Consider the following 13950-nt stretch of genomic DNA (forward strand, 5'->3'; position numbering starts at 1 on the left):
ATAACAATTAGGCCAGGATCAAAAGAGCTATAGATCTGGAAGGCAAGTGAAGGAGAAAATATTACCCCTCTGCCCCTCCAAAATATTTATTTTTTAGAATGAAAAGCCATATATCTGTGTCTGGGATGTAAGCCTTTGACAGGGAATGGACTATTGGACTATGCTATTTCCTTCCACACACAAGCTCATCTATTTGCATGTATACTCTCCCCTCTTTTACTGCACAGGAGCTAGAAATAAACTGCTGCACATTTTCCAGGGCACAGGGTGGTGTTTAATGCAAAATCTCCACTAACAAATGTCCACCCCAGGAAACAAAAATACCACCACCTGCCACAGACAACATTTAAAATGGGTAATTCAAGCTGCTCAGTTAAGTTTTCTGTACTTTTGGTCTAAAGCACTCTAAACTACAGTTTATTAATTTGTTTCAAGTTAATTATAGCTAAAAACCTACAAAGTACTGAACTGCAACTGTCACCTTTTCTCATTCTTTGTGGTATTAAAATGAAAGCTTAATTTAAAAAAAAAAAAAAAAAAACAAAAACAAACCACTTTCCAACATTTTTGAACAAAATTCTGATTCTTTCTCTATTAGAAAACCAGTTTTACACCCCCTGAACAACTGTGCTCACCTGATGATATTATTAGTTTACATTACAGACACTATCACTGATGAATGAGCTCTATGAGAAGGCTGAATTTTACATTTTTTGTTGATGCTTTTTTGAATTTACAACTAGATACTTAATCCTGTGGGATTCAGCATTCATGGATCTTTTAGACTTGACCATGCAAACTGCTAATATAATTAAAATATCACCTCCTCATCTGAAGGCTATATAAAGCTTCTGCTATTTTGGTTTACACTTACATGTTACCAAGAGTCTTATTTTTTATATCTCCATATAGAGTGACTTAAACTGCTTGACCACAGTACTATGAAGTAGTAGTAACCAGCACAGAGAATAAAAGGAAAAATAGGTGTAAACAAAAAAGGAAAAAAAAATCCATACTGCTTGAAGTTCAATTAATTCCTTATTTTACCCATTTCAAGCACCCTTACAGAGATGAGATCAGTTAGATTTATGTCCCCATTTCCCTTGTCTTTGATGTTGCATCTGGCATAAAGTGCCTTTTCCTGGTGCTAAAATATGAAGATGCAGATGTATCAGTGGTAACCAACATTTACTCCCAATTAAGTTTATATGCTTCTCTTAGATGCCATTAACATACATCTTTATTTTTTAATGCATGTTTTCAATTTTATTGCTTTATTTAAGACGTAAAATAAAAAGAAGTGAAAAACAAAACAAAAAATATTACTTAGGCAGCATAAACCAAGGTTTTGTCTTTTTTTTTTAAAGTCAGTCTCACCATCTGTTTTTCTGCTTGGTAAATCAGTTTGCAGCACAACATAAGAAACCATTTTGACTTACTGGCTTAATGAACTTCAATCTAACATCGAACATAGTGCTTAAATCACTGCAAGAATATTGGCAATTCAGCACACTACACTAAAGAGTTGGACAATGTTTGCTACTTCCTCTACAGAGCCATCTTGTGGCATAAAGAAGGCAATGTTTGAAAATATTCAAATATTTGGTTGTCACAAACAGCGTAAAGTAGTACACTTCTCCTCCCATACACACCCCCAAATTAAAAATTACCTCATGTATAGTGAGCAGATAATTGAGGATAGCCTGCAATTCATCTTCTTTTATTCCATAGTCCTTTAAAAACAATCAGGTTTTAACTATTATCTTTCAAGTACAAAAGTACTGTTCCCAAAAAAGCATTATTACAAGCAATGGTTACATACACAGTAAGTCCCACAAGACTTGGTACTATAATAGCTTCATAGATGGAAGGTAGCTTTTTCCCTGCCCAAAAAAACCCCACTGAACATTATAAAAGTGGTTTTAGACAACTCCAATACAAGCATAAGAATAGGTTAGATAATAATATAGTACATGAAATTGTTAGAGTAACACACTAATTGATACAGACAATTTGAACTGAGAGCTTCCTATTAATAGAAGAATTAAATTAAGGTGGCAAAGAGGATTCAAAAGTAGACCTGGACGTTTAATTATAGGCCTGCTAGCTATGCCTACAGCTGAGTTTGCTTCCTATTTTCCACTACAGAATCCTATCTTCAGTTGCTATCAACTTTGCAGAAATTTAAATCATTTATGGTGTCTATGTTAGGAAGATGCCTTGAGGTCTTTTTGGTGAAAATAAAATAAAAGCCAGCAGTTTCTAAGAACAGGATGAGGGTAAGGAAAAGCAGGCTTCTTCATTTCTACAGCTTTAATTTTTAAAGCAAGTCTCATTACCCAAAAAGGTTTTGCACCACTGTGTACAAATAGAAAATTTGCAGAAGAATCAACCTTTTATGATGGACATGCTTTTCACTGTCCTTGTGAAACTCCATCCAAAACCGTCCAAGTTACAAATCTCTGACAGAAATTTTAAAAAATAAAGTGAAGCTAACACTTGATGAAAGTCTTTTAGAGTTTGAGAGCTAAATTGTCCCTAATACTTCAATTGCAGAACATCCAATTTAAAGAAAGAGTACGAGAGTCAATAGCAGAACTTTTCTGGTAGTTACTCCTCCGTATGGCTGGGGCTAAGCGTAGCAGCACAGAAAGCATACTGGTCCCCTAGCAACAGGGGAAGAGAGGAAAAGGTAGCTAGATTCACACACAGAAAAGTCAGTCTACAGAAGGGAGAGAAGAGAGAGATCAGAGCTTACAACAGGAAAGGGTTAAGAAGAGTCTATAAGCAGAAGAACTGCTGAATTTCAATATTCCTCTAACATCTAACAAACAGTTGTGAAACTTATTGATAGTGTCTTTCTTATCCTCCTCCTCCTGGGGTCCCCTGGCCCACCACATATAATGTCAAATGTTGCTCTTCAGTCTCTAAGCACTTCTATATGCAGGTGATTTTTTTTTTTTTTTTTGAAAAGAACAAGGAATTAAATACTTATTTCCCCAGTAGTAAATATTTCTAAGTTTAATCATTAACAGCTCCACTTTTGATAAAAACAGCTTAAAAGGGAGAAAAATGCATCTTTAGCACTGCTGCCTGTGGCAAGAGCGACAACAAAAAGATGCACCTTACATGGCATTTCTATTACTTATTTGTTTACGAAATTCAACATGCTTAGAAAAAAGTGCTATATTAAAGAGCATTTCTTTATGAAAGGAAACTTAGATATCCTATCATAATTTAAAGTTATCCTACCTTCATCACTAGCTGTTTAATGAACATCAACAAGAATGCTCGCAGAGATAAAACCTCTTTTTGAGTAGGCCGTGGCCCATCTAAAAAAGAAAAGCAGATATAGGAAATGCAAATTAACAGTTGTTAATAGCATAGTATACATTTTCACATAAAGAAAAATAAAAGGCATTTTCTGCATGAAGAAGGCACAATTCTGAGTAAAGTTATCTTTCCTCCACTTTGGACTACAAAACTGTGTTTCATTTATCAGTGTTTATTACCAAAATGCCCAGCCAGTGAAGTTCTACTAAGGCTTTTATTAAATACAGTTTTCCAGACTCCTCTAAATTCTTTTCATGATTTTACCATTCTCTTGCAGTGTCTATGAACCAACTTCATGCAAGGAATAAGACTGAAATGAGAACTTTATTTCAGAATTTCCACATTTCTAATTTTTGCAGTTTACAAATGTTTTTAAAGTTGTTCTGCTAAAGCTCAAAGCAAGAACTACATGCCATCATTACACACTGGCTATATACACAATAAAAATCAGTCTTACAGTGCTATATATAAGAATTACCTTGAAAGCCATGACTTAATTTGTTAACTCAAAGTCAAAAGGACTTGCTTTTGCCATTCCTGCGCAAAGCAGACTTTCACTGAAACATTTTAAATACTCAACCCCTGAGTATTTCCCAGGAGAGGCAAGGTTAAAAAAACAGGTGCAACCAAATGTCAAAGCCAAGTAAAAGCTTTCATACAGAAAACAAATGAACTGTTGCAAATACATTTCTAGGGATAGTTTTTACGTTTGCTCATAGGTTCACAGTTCTTATAATCTTAATCATCGGGGAAAAACAAATCAATTAGCAAATGTAAGTGATCATATGAGTCTAGTTTTATACAGTATAGGCCCACAGGCATATTTAGCTTAAGAATAGTTATTTTCAATATAGACTGCTCTAGTCAAAAAAGTCATTACACTATTAGCAAGACTATCCTACACATACACTTGCCTCAGGATCAATAAACCAGTTCAGAAACTAGTTAAGTAAATCCTTATCTTCACTAAAAAGAACAGAGAAAACACACATGCTTTGCTCCTTACAGGATGCAAAATACTACAAAACAATCTTTGCAACCCTCTAACAGGAAGGGTTGGTCATTTTGAGAAGTTGATGGCAGGAAGTCAGACACATCTAAGGAGCACTCACTTCCAGTACATCTAGCTCTCTTTCATCACCTGCTTCTCTCTCTGAAATTCCAGAGCCTTTCTTCATTACAGAGAGTAGAGATTTAACTTATTTTCCCTTTGCCAAGGCTGCATGCCCAACCCCATAAAACAGAGAATAACAATTAGAAGAGTCATAAAGTTATACTTCCAAACAGCATTAATTCTCTTATCTGTGCCAGTTCCATCTGCACGTGCTTATGTTATGCTGGTGCACATTTCACTTCTCACGGTTCCTTTTACAGTACTGGATTCCTTAGCCAAGCAGCTATTCCCTTTGCTTTTTTCTTAGGATCAGTATTCTTGTTTTGTGTTCTGTGTCAATGACAAGTACCAACCTTTTGTTCTAGATTTCTTATCCAGCCATGAGTTCGCTGCCTGGATTAAGCATGTTTATTAAGCAGCTTTCCAACAAGTTCAGATCCCTGCGCCTGTCAGACTCAGTATGCTTGTTTTCAGCTATACTGCTATTATCGGTAGATCTTACAAGCACTTAAAAGACTGTCCAGTACTTGAACAAGTTCCATAAAGAGACCACACTCCCAGGCACAGCCGAACATTTCCAAAACACCACCATTTCTCTGACCAGTTCCACCTAGTATTAATTCGCACAGGTCTTTGATGACAGAAGATACGACTACTGAAGAAAGTTTCCATTAGATTGTGAAAAAAAGCTTTCAAGAATATCCTATGGACAAAAGCACACTGCTCAAACTGTTACAGTGAACCCAGGCCATTAAAATAAAAAATTCTCTCTGGAACATTCACAGTTCTATTCTATACAACATTTTTTTTAAAACAAACATCAGCTTGTGAGAGTAGAAATGAATACATACCTATGCCCTTGGGAGTTATACCACTGCGATCCTGAGGATTCACTACCCAGTAATAATACTTTAGAGTATGCATGACCAAAAGAACTGTCCCAACCCGTCGGATTGCACCATATATGTTAACAGTGCCAATGAACTCAGTAGACAGGTAAGTGTACAGGATCAGCTGAACCTGCAACACCCAATCAGGAGATCAAAAATCATTACAGCAAAATTGCAGAACATCAGACAACTGCATTCTTAAATTTCACCTATTAAAATATCTTAAAGAAATAGACTTTCTCTGCACAGCTCAGTCACAAAGCTCTTAAAACCCTTGCAAACCGATGAAAATTTTCATTTTATTTCTAAAAATATAGAGTGCTGCGGTTTTTTTATTTACATATATTCTTTCCCTTTTTCTTCTGAGAAATATCAACTTAAATAATACTTAATAATTTAATTTGGCTGTAGCAAACATAAATGTTTTACAACAACTTCTGCAGTAGCATTGTTAGTGCTGTCTCAGTTTTTGAAATGCAAAACAAAACCTTATGGAGGGAATAAAAAAATTTGGTAAGAAGGTTTCGAGTAGAACCAACTGAAAAGTTTCCATCCAAGCTGTTCACTCTCAGAGAACATAGATTCACCAAAACAAAAATACTCTGCAGGGAATATGTCAATTTAAATGAAGACTTCAAATCTGACACCCAGGATAATTTCTCTCAAAAATTTGGTTTTTTTCCAACTAAACCATCCGAAAGTCCTTCTCAATCTACAACACTGACTGGGTCAGGAACTCCAGAAGTCACTCCCAACTCTGCTTTGCAGAGCACTGTGGGTTTCCAAATTCCCTGAAAACCTTGGGAGTCTATAAAAGTTGACAGCTATGTGCAGAAAAGCAGAGTCTGAAAACAGTTCCTGTATGATTTCTGCTGGGGACCCAGGACCTGTAATTCTTGGAGTCCAGGCTTAGTCTCAGCACTCCCAAACTGATACATCATAAGATACCTTACTCATAAGAACAAGCAATTTTACCTGTGCTGGGATATGAATCCATATTGCAGGATTAAGGAGAACATGATCACACAGCTGCTTCAGCAAGGGCACCCCATTGTGTAAGTTGCTCAGATATTTCGAAAAGGCAAGGCAAAGTTCTAGTACAGCTCGGGTAACATGGGCTTTGGAAGACTGTAAAAGAGGATCTGCTTAAGAAAGAGCCCTGCAACAGTCTAGGAAAAGCATTTATCTTAAAAAATTTCCACACTAATGTAAGGCATCAAGAAAGATTTGCTTTACCTTTTCTAGGCTATATCCTATCACAAGGAAGCCCTTACAGGAGAGCATCTGTTCTTGCATAGCAATGGAGTTCTTCAACAACTCCATGATGAAAGCCAATAAAGTAGAACTGAAAAATGTAACGTTTTAGTAAAGAAAAATGTTTTAAAGGGTTACAGTGGGACAGAAAGTATTTCCTAATTAACACTTCCACCATACAGCCCAGAGATACATTTAATGTTTTATATAAATGCTCAGATCAGAATTTTTAAAACAAAAAGCAAGGCTCAATTTTGAAAGCTCTAAATTCTTGCTTTTAATTAATGCATTTCTAACTTGAAATTCTGGATTCTGAGATAACCATGCAATAGCAAAATTCTTCTGAAAACACTTTCTCGCAGAAATGCAACAGTTAAGCTTGTACTTCTCTCTGCTTTGTATTTCACTTACAAACTTCTGCAAGATCAGTAACAAATGGCATTCCACTTTCTACTGCTTTCAGATGAGCAGATATTGGAAATATTTTTCTAGGTACAGCTTTAGTATTGGTTCAAGGTAATTTAACTCTGTGTTGCTGCCAGAAGGAATATTCATGCCCCTCCCCCTGTCTCACAGCACTAATGCCTATTAATCAAGATCTCAGCCAGCTGAAAACCCCTCCATTGCTGGACCAGCTTGCAACTGAATCAAATCCCTCACTCATCACACAGACACCCAAGTCTGAGCCAGCTCAAGACAGGCCCAGGAACTCACAAATGGGCTGAAGGAACATTGTGACCACCCCTTCTTAGCAACAATATGGATGTAGATCATCTTTAAACAGTCATGAAACTACAATTGCAATGAAACAGAGCAAACTACACCAGGATTCTAAAAAGCAATCCCTTTGCTATTAATACTACTCTCTAACTTAGGAGCTCCACCAGTTTCTCTGCCTGGATGTTCAGAAGTTGAACTGAGTTGAAACAGAGCTGAAAACCAAGGGAAAGCCTGGCAGTAACACTGAATCTTCCAAAAAGTCTGAAGGTAAAAAACCAAATAAATTCCTTGGAATAACTTCATGTAGCTGAAAAATTCATCCTTCCTGGAGTTTCTCTTGAAGCTTTCCCCAGTGGATTTTTTCCATGACAGGAATAATTTCAACAGAATTGTCTGCAATTCTGTTATACAAAAAAAATTGTGAAGTAGAAATCTGTACATTTTGATTCTGTGTGAACTTTCATAGAAAATTTAGCACAAATAAACACTTCACTTTGAGGTCCTGCCTGTAACAAGGCCACCTCTTTGTTGTTAGACATAATTCATTGTTGCACAAGACAATTTAAACCACTATGCAACTTAATAAAGCAAGAGGTAATTTCCTTTACTTAAAAAGAAACAAAGAACAGAACACAGTAAGTATGTGCACTCACCAAACAGTTGTGTCAACGTGGTCCGACGAATATTGCCTATAGTCTAACTGTGCAAAGAGAGGGAAAAGTACCTGCACCCCTCCAATGGAGTGCAGGGCACTTTGGATAGAATGCGTTAAGACTGCTTTCACATCCTGACAAAGAAGAATTAAGAAATATTGAAATCTCCTTCAGAAACTGTTAAAAAGTTTGCTAGAAATAGTTTGAAATTTCCTCAATATAAAAATTGTATTATTACCAAATAAAAACAAACAGCAAGAAGCATGAACTGGCTGCCACAGCCACACTAAATGCCCAGTGTGGCTGACCTACTGCTTTAGATACAGTCTACAGTGTAGATCCTCAGATGAATATACAGGAGGTAGCTTGCAAACTCTAAAACAATACTTTAGTAATAAAGAAACTCTAGAAAAAGCTTCTGACAAATTAAAAGCTTAAGGCATTCAAAGCATAGGGAAGAAAAGGATATCATATCAACAGGGCAAAGGACGGGAGACAGGTAGTATCTGTAGGGGAGTCAACATATGTCAGAAATGAGGAAGAAGAATTTTTTTGAAAAGCTAACACAGTCTTTGTAGTACTGACCTTTTTTTAGGTTGTAACTTTGATAAACCTTTTTCTTAGGATTCTTGTGCATCCACATTAATTCAAGAAACAGGGGAGGTAGCAGCAGGGACAATGCAAAAAAACCTAACCTATCTTGTCTAAATCCCTATAACACATGATTTTTAGATTTTCAAACAGAAATCACTTGTATCCTCTATGAAAATGTTGAAATACCTGCAGCATGAGGGCATGTGGTGAATGAACAAAAATAGAAGGGTTATCCTTAGGGGATGACTCTAGACACAGCTGTGCATCTGTAGCCCTTGGATTGTACATAAAAGCAATAGCACTGGATAGTTTGCCATCATATAGCAACAATTTGTGATGTTCAGCAAGGAAGAGATCGCTTTCTGCCTTGAATTTGAATGTTCCCTGGATTGGGGAGCAGGGTTGAAGAAGGAAAAAAGAAAAAAAAATAGATTACACACATTGAGAATACAGTTCAGAACACTACTATTGCCAAAAAATGACTAAAACATTGCTTCTTCAATCTAGCAATATTTCAGAAAGAAAGGGTTTTGTAAGAACATTGACTCAAAGTCAATTTTACAGAGTTAGAACCGCAGAATTTTTTTTGACCCCGGAAGAGTGACATTGCCAAAATGGTGGGTAATGTAAAAGAAACACATTAGCCAGGAAACAGAATGACAGTCAGCAGTGTTCACTCAGAAGGAACTAATAATTGAGGAGCAGATAGAATAGGCACCATCTTTTTTAGCGTATGTTTGTACAGCTGCCAGGGAATAACAGTCTTCAATTAATGCCCCTCAGGCTATGACAAAACAAATAATAAATCACTGCAACAAAACTAATCCTCAGGACTAACTTCACACATTAAAAAAAACTGACTAGCACAATCAATTGTAAAGCTACATTTCTAAGACAAATACATCATACTTGATCTAAAGTTTTCAGCTGCAGTGAAAAAGTGAACCTAGCCAGAGATAACAGTGGTGGTCTCCCTCTTCCAACCACCAACATGGAAATTTTAAGAAGTAAACAGGAACAGAAATTTATTTTTTATAAGAAATTAAATAATTGAATTAATGCTTACTTGTAGTTTGTGAGGGGATACATGGGCTTATAGAAGAAACATGGAAGAGTTTAATAAAAAGATCACAAAGTAAGAACATTTTCAGAACGACACAGAGGTGTCACAACATTCTTAAAACCCACCATAAAGAGTCTTATCAGAATTAAACTTCGGAAACTTTATGGTCAATTCTAAGATACCTTATATCCCAGACCAAGCTGATAAATGGCAAAGATCTGAGCAGCATTGAGAGCCTCACTAAAAAGGTAAACGGATGTCATTTGCCCACAAAACACTCGATTGGCATCTGCTGTTTCTGAAGAACCCAGGAAACATTTGTCAAATGTCTGAAAATAAAACAGAACCAAGTAACAGGGTTTAATCTATGCTACACAAGCAAATTATGCAAAGAATATACATATTACCGGGGAATATTATTTTTACATAAACAAGCATTTGAGGGTCTTAGCAGAAAGAAATTTTAAGTTCTGTGATGTATAAAAGCAGAACCTACTTCTCTACCAAAAAGTTATTAATTTTATTTCAACCTTTTTTAAAACTGCATAAAATGGGGGAGGTTTATTAATAAAATGGCAAAGGATATCTATTTAATCCATGAAGATGATCAACTATAGATATGAGTATACAGGGGTTACTTACATCACTGGTGTTGACAAACCACGTTATTTCTCCATAAGATGCCAGTTCGCCATTCACATAACATCGAAGTTCACTATTCTTCCAGCGGTTATAGATGTGCACTATAGTAACCATATACCACTAAATGATAAGAAAACAATTGATACAATTCTATAGACACGTAAAGTAGCTTAAGCATTAAAGTGGGCACAGTAGAACAAATTCAACTATGTGAATTAAATTAAGATTGAAAGATTTATTTTAAGTCAAAAAGATTAAGTCATTGGTGAGTTTTCTTGCATAGCTATGTCAAAGGATAATATGCCATCTTTTCCACAAGAAGTAGACACAGAAGCTTAAAAGGTATTTATGGCATAGAACTCAAAAAATCTTCATGGCAACGCTGAACCATATTTACACTGAAACCACTGTGTAAATAATTTTTAAGTTGGGTTACTCTCAGCATGTTGGACTACTGCAAATGTTGTCATTCCAAAGAGCAAGGATGGCTCCAGACTAAAGACTTTCAAAGGCCGTGCATGTCAAATTATCACAAACAGATTCCATATTTACAGCAAGGGATTACTGATAAGAAATTCCTGAGGAGGCCTGTTCTCTCACAAAATGTTTACACCAGTTGCTCCAGAAACATTAGCAGAATACCTAGTTGAAAAAGGAAACATTTTCAACATAGCATAATACAACTTGATAGGCAAGCAACCCTTGAACACCAATAATAAAATCAACTCATATTTTCTTACATTCAAAAAGATATATTGAATAAAGCAGCAAATGCAAGGAGACTTTCCTGGACAACCTGAATGAACATAAAGTATAACATTCTTTCAAGAATGAATCTGTTGTCCTCCCACATGTAAGAAGACCAAACTCCTATTAATGGTCCTAGCTTGATTAAGGAAACAAAATGTGGGTTACTAATGCTTTCTTAAAATAACACTGCATTTGTACACATCAAGTAAATAATGATGTAAAGGGAAGCCTTAGCAAAACCCTTTAGAAAAAGGAGAAGAGAATGTCTGGAGGTGGGAGAAAACAGTATAAACAGAGAAGGAAAAAAATCTCAAGCCTTTTAACTTCCAAGCTGTGTATAGGTATTAAGAGTTCTCAAGAGAACTCACACAAGTCTCACAAATTCATAAAACTTCTGTTAAACTGCATTTTCTAGCTCTTTCTTATACATTTCATAAGCAAAATTAAAAAGAAATAAGAATTCAGAACACAATTTGTTTTGCTCATTCCAGTGTAACTGTTCTGATACAGAAAGATGAGCCTAACCAATAGCTACAACACTCCTCCTAAGCTATTTTTTTAAACTCATGAAATCTGTTTCAAAGATTTTATTGTTTTTACTCACCTTTTGTGGCTTGAAATCAAATTTTACACAATGCTGGAAACCTTTTCCCTTTGATTTTATGGATGTTACAATCAAGCAGCCGCCAACAAAGTGAGCAGAATAACCAAGTCCTTTGTTTGTTCGAAAACTAACAAATTAGAACAAAATCAGCACATACACAGATAGAAGCAGAAATCATTGAACAATTAATAGAAATTGAACATCAGAAATATGGTTCTACATAATACTCACCAATATAAGTAAGGCTTATCCTTATCCACATTGATATTATTTACAGGATCCATTCTTAGCCAAGTGTGGAAAGTAAACCCATTTTGGTACGGCCACTTGGCTATAGGAGGTAAGGCAATAGCCTAAAGAAAGCAAAAAGGTATTCATGTAGAAAGATCAACATCACAATAGTAAAAGTATACAGCTTAAGATATACACTACAAATGTATATTGATATACAGATACACACTACAAATGTGTAGTTTTCTCTATACTAAAAAAAAATCTGGCCTAAACTTCTGTGCTTTTTGTACTCCATTGCTAAAATATTTAATTAATCTAAATATTTAAAAACTGGTCTTTATATCTCAAGGAGGATTATTAATAGTAACTTACACTTCAAAAATTAAACACTTTAGTGGAAGCCTTACTGCATAAAAACTCCTCAAAATGCAAATTCAAGCTGATTTGGTTTTGTGGTAACCTGACAGAATAATCAGATTTATAAACTTATTTTCACATAGTGATGGCATTCAGGAAAATAACTGATTATGAAAAGAAGCTGGGCACACAAAGAGAACCATGTACTTAACAGATTCTTTTCTCTTTTGAAACTCATGTCTAATGTAGCCTTCCAGTTAGAATATGACAGACTTACAAACTTCCTTAAAAGAAAGGTAATACAATCCCCACCAGCCAAAATCTTCATATCAAACACTGTGTTTCTGTTAGCTCAAAAGCTCTTAAGTTATAAACTGTGTGGTGGGGCTCTTTGTTTCAAACAGTTGGGTTTTATTGTGTGAGTTTTTTTGTTTGGTTGGGGTTTTTTTAACATTACTATTAACTTTCCATGTTTTGCTGCACAGATTTGCAACACACACTTCAACTAAGACTGCCATAACCACTGATCAAAGATGTTGTCCAGATGATCAATACCAATGAACAAAAAACATCAAAGAACTTGAGTGTCGCCAGACTCCTTATTATGCTCCCACGCTCCATTCAGCTATCCTTGTCCAAACAAAATGCTATAAATCCTTCTCTATACCAGCTAACTAATCAGTCTGCATGTCTTTGAGCCCAACTTTTGGGAACTGGTAGCACTATCATTTGGTTCAACTCACAATGGATGTTGGAGTAATTATATTAAATACTTAATTTCTAAGACTTCTAAATTTAAAAATACGTAAGAATATTTACATTAAGGTTACTGAGGCACCCCAATATCACATACAGTTCAAACATTCAACACAATTATTAGAAGTTAAATACAAAAACAGTACATGAGTAGCCAAAAGAAACAAAACCACAGCTATCTATTGCCAAGTTCTGTTGCATGTGATAAACATAAAACTGCAGAAGCGTTTTTCTAGTAGTCTGCATTTTTCAATCTCAAGTTTTCATTCCAAAAAAATTATGTCATCAAGTTGGTGAAATTTAATGTCAAGCCACTGAGGCAGAAAGGTAATGGGTTTATGTGAAGAAAGCTGTAAATAGTCATGTGATAAATCTTACTCAAATTTTATTCTGAATTAAGCATGAAATTTTGAACATACTATTTCATCCTACAGTTTTAGGAGCAAGTGTTGATATACTTAAATTCCTCCAGAAGATTCTACACGGTATTTTCCACCCACCTATTTAGTTTCAAATTCTTTTTCAAGTGAACACCACAGAACTTAAAAATGAATCAGTCACCTGAACAATTATGAAAAAGTCTTTTTCGTATTTTTCAAATCATTGTTAAATTTAATCCTCTTTCAATATTATTCAACCTATACATGTCTAGGATCCACATTTTCTCAGAGAATTCTTATAAGCAATATATGTTATTCACATAATCTGATCATTAAAAGAACTAATAAACAGTGCAAGTATGGCCACTTCTAGTTCAATGCTTTCTGTGGTTTCACTAGCAAAGGTTTCTAGATGTAAAGCTGTATTGGGTTTGCATGGCAAGGCTTTGGTAGCAGAGGGACTACAGGTGTGGCTTCTGTGAGAAGATGCTAGAAGCTTCCCTCATGTCTGATAGAGCTAGCTCCAAGGTGAACCCACCACTGGCCAAAGCTGTGCCAATCTGCAACAGTGGTATAGTGCCTGCGTGATAACATATTTAAGAAGGG

At 35.6% G+C, this 13950-nt stretch overlaps 1 protein-coding gene across 5 annotated transcripts in view; it reads right to left on the bottom strand.

Moving 5' to 3' along the window:
• The window catches only part of LRBA (LPS responsive beige-like anchor protein), a 434158-nt gene that overhangs the window by 364514 nt on the left and 55694 nt on the right, over positions 1 to 13950 (bottom strand). For all 5 annotated transcript variants that reach the window (XM_069780575.1, XM_069780554.1, XM_069780564.1 and 2 more), the window contains 11 exons: positions 11849 to 11970; positions 11618 to 11744; positions 10264 to 10383; positions 9804 to 9950; positions 8745 to 8942; positions 7965 to 8098; positions 6574 to 6682; positions 6313 to 6465; positions 5299 to 5467; positions 3253 to 3332; positions 1671 to 1733 (listed from right to left, as the gene is read on the bottom strand). In XM_069780575.1, coding sequence (XP_069636676.1) covers positions 1671 to 1733; positions 3253 to 3332; positions 5299 to 5467; positions 6313 to 6465; positions 6574 to 6682; positions 7965 to 8098; positions 8745 to 8942; positions 9804 to 9950; positions 10264 to 10383; positions 11618 to 11744; positions 11849 to 11970 — 1422 coding nt within the window. The remainder of the gene's footprint in view (positions 1 to 1670; positions 1734 to 3252; positions 3333 to 5298; positions 5468 to 6312; positions 6466 to 6573; positions 6683 to 7964; positions 8099 to 8744; positions 8943 to 9803; positions 9951 to 10263; positions 10384 to 11617; positions 11745 to 11848; positions 11971 to 13950) is intronic.

The sequence above is a fragment of the Haliaeetus albicilla genome, chromosome 1 (assembly GCF_947461875.1).
Source record: "Haliaeetus albicilla chromosome 1, bHalAlb1.1, whole genome shotgun sequence".
In the NCBI taxonomy this organism is placed as follows: domain Eukaryota; kingdom Metazoa; phylum Chordata; class Aves; order Accipitriformes; family Accipitridae; genus Haliaeetus; species Haliaeetus albicilla.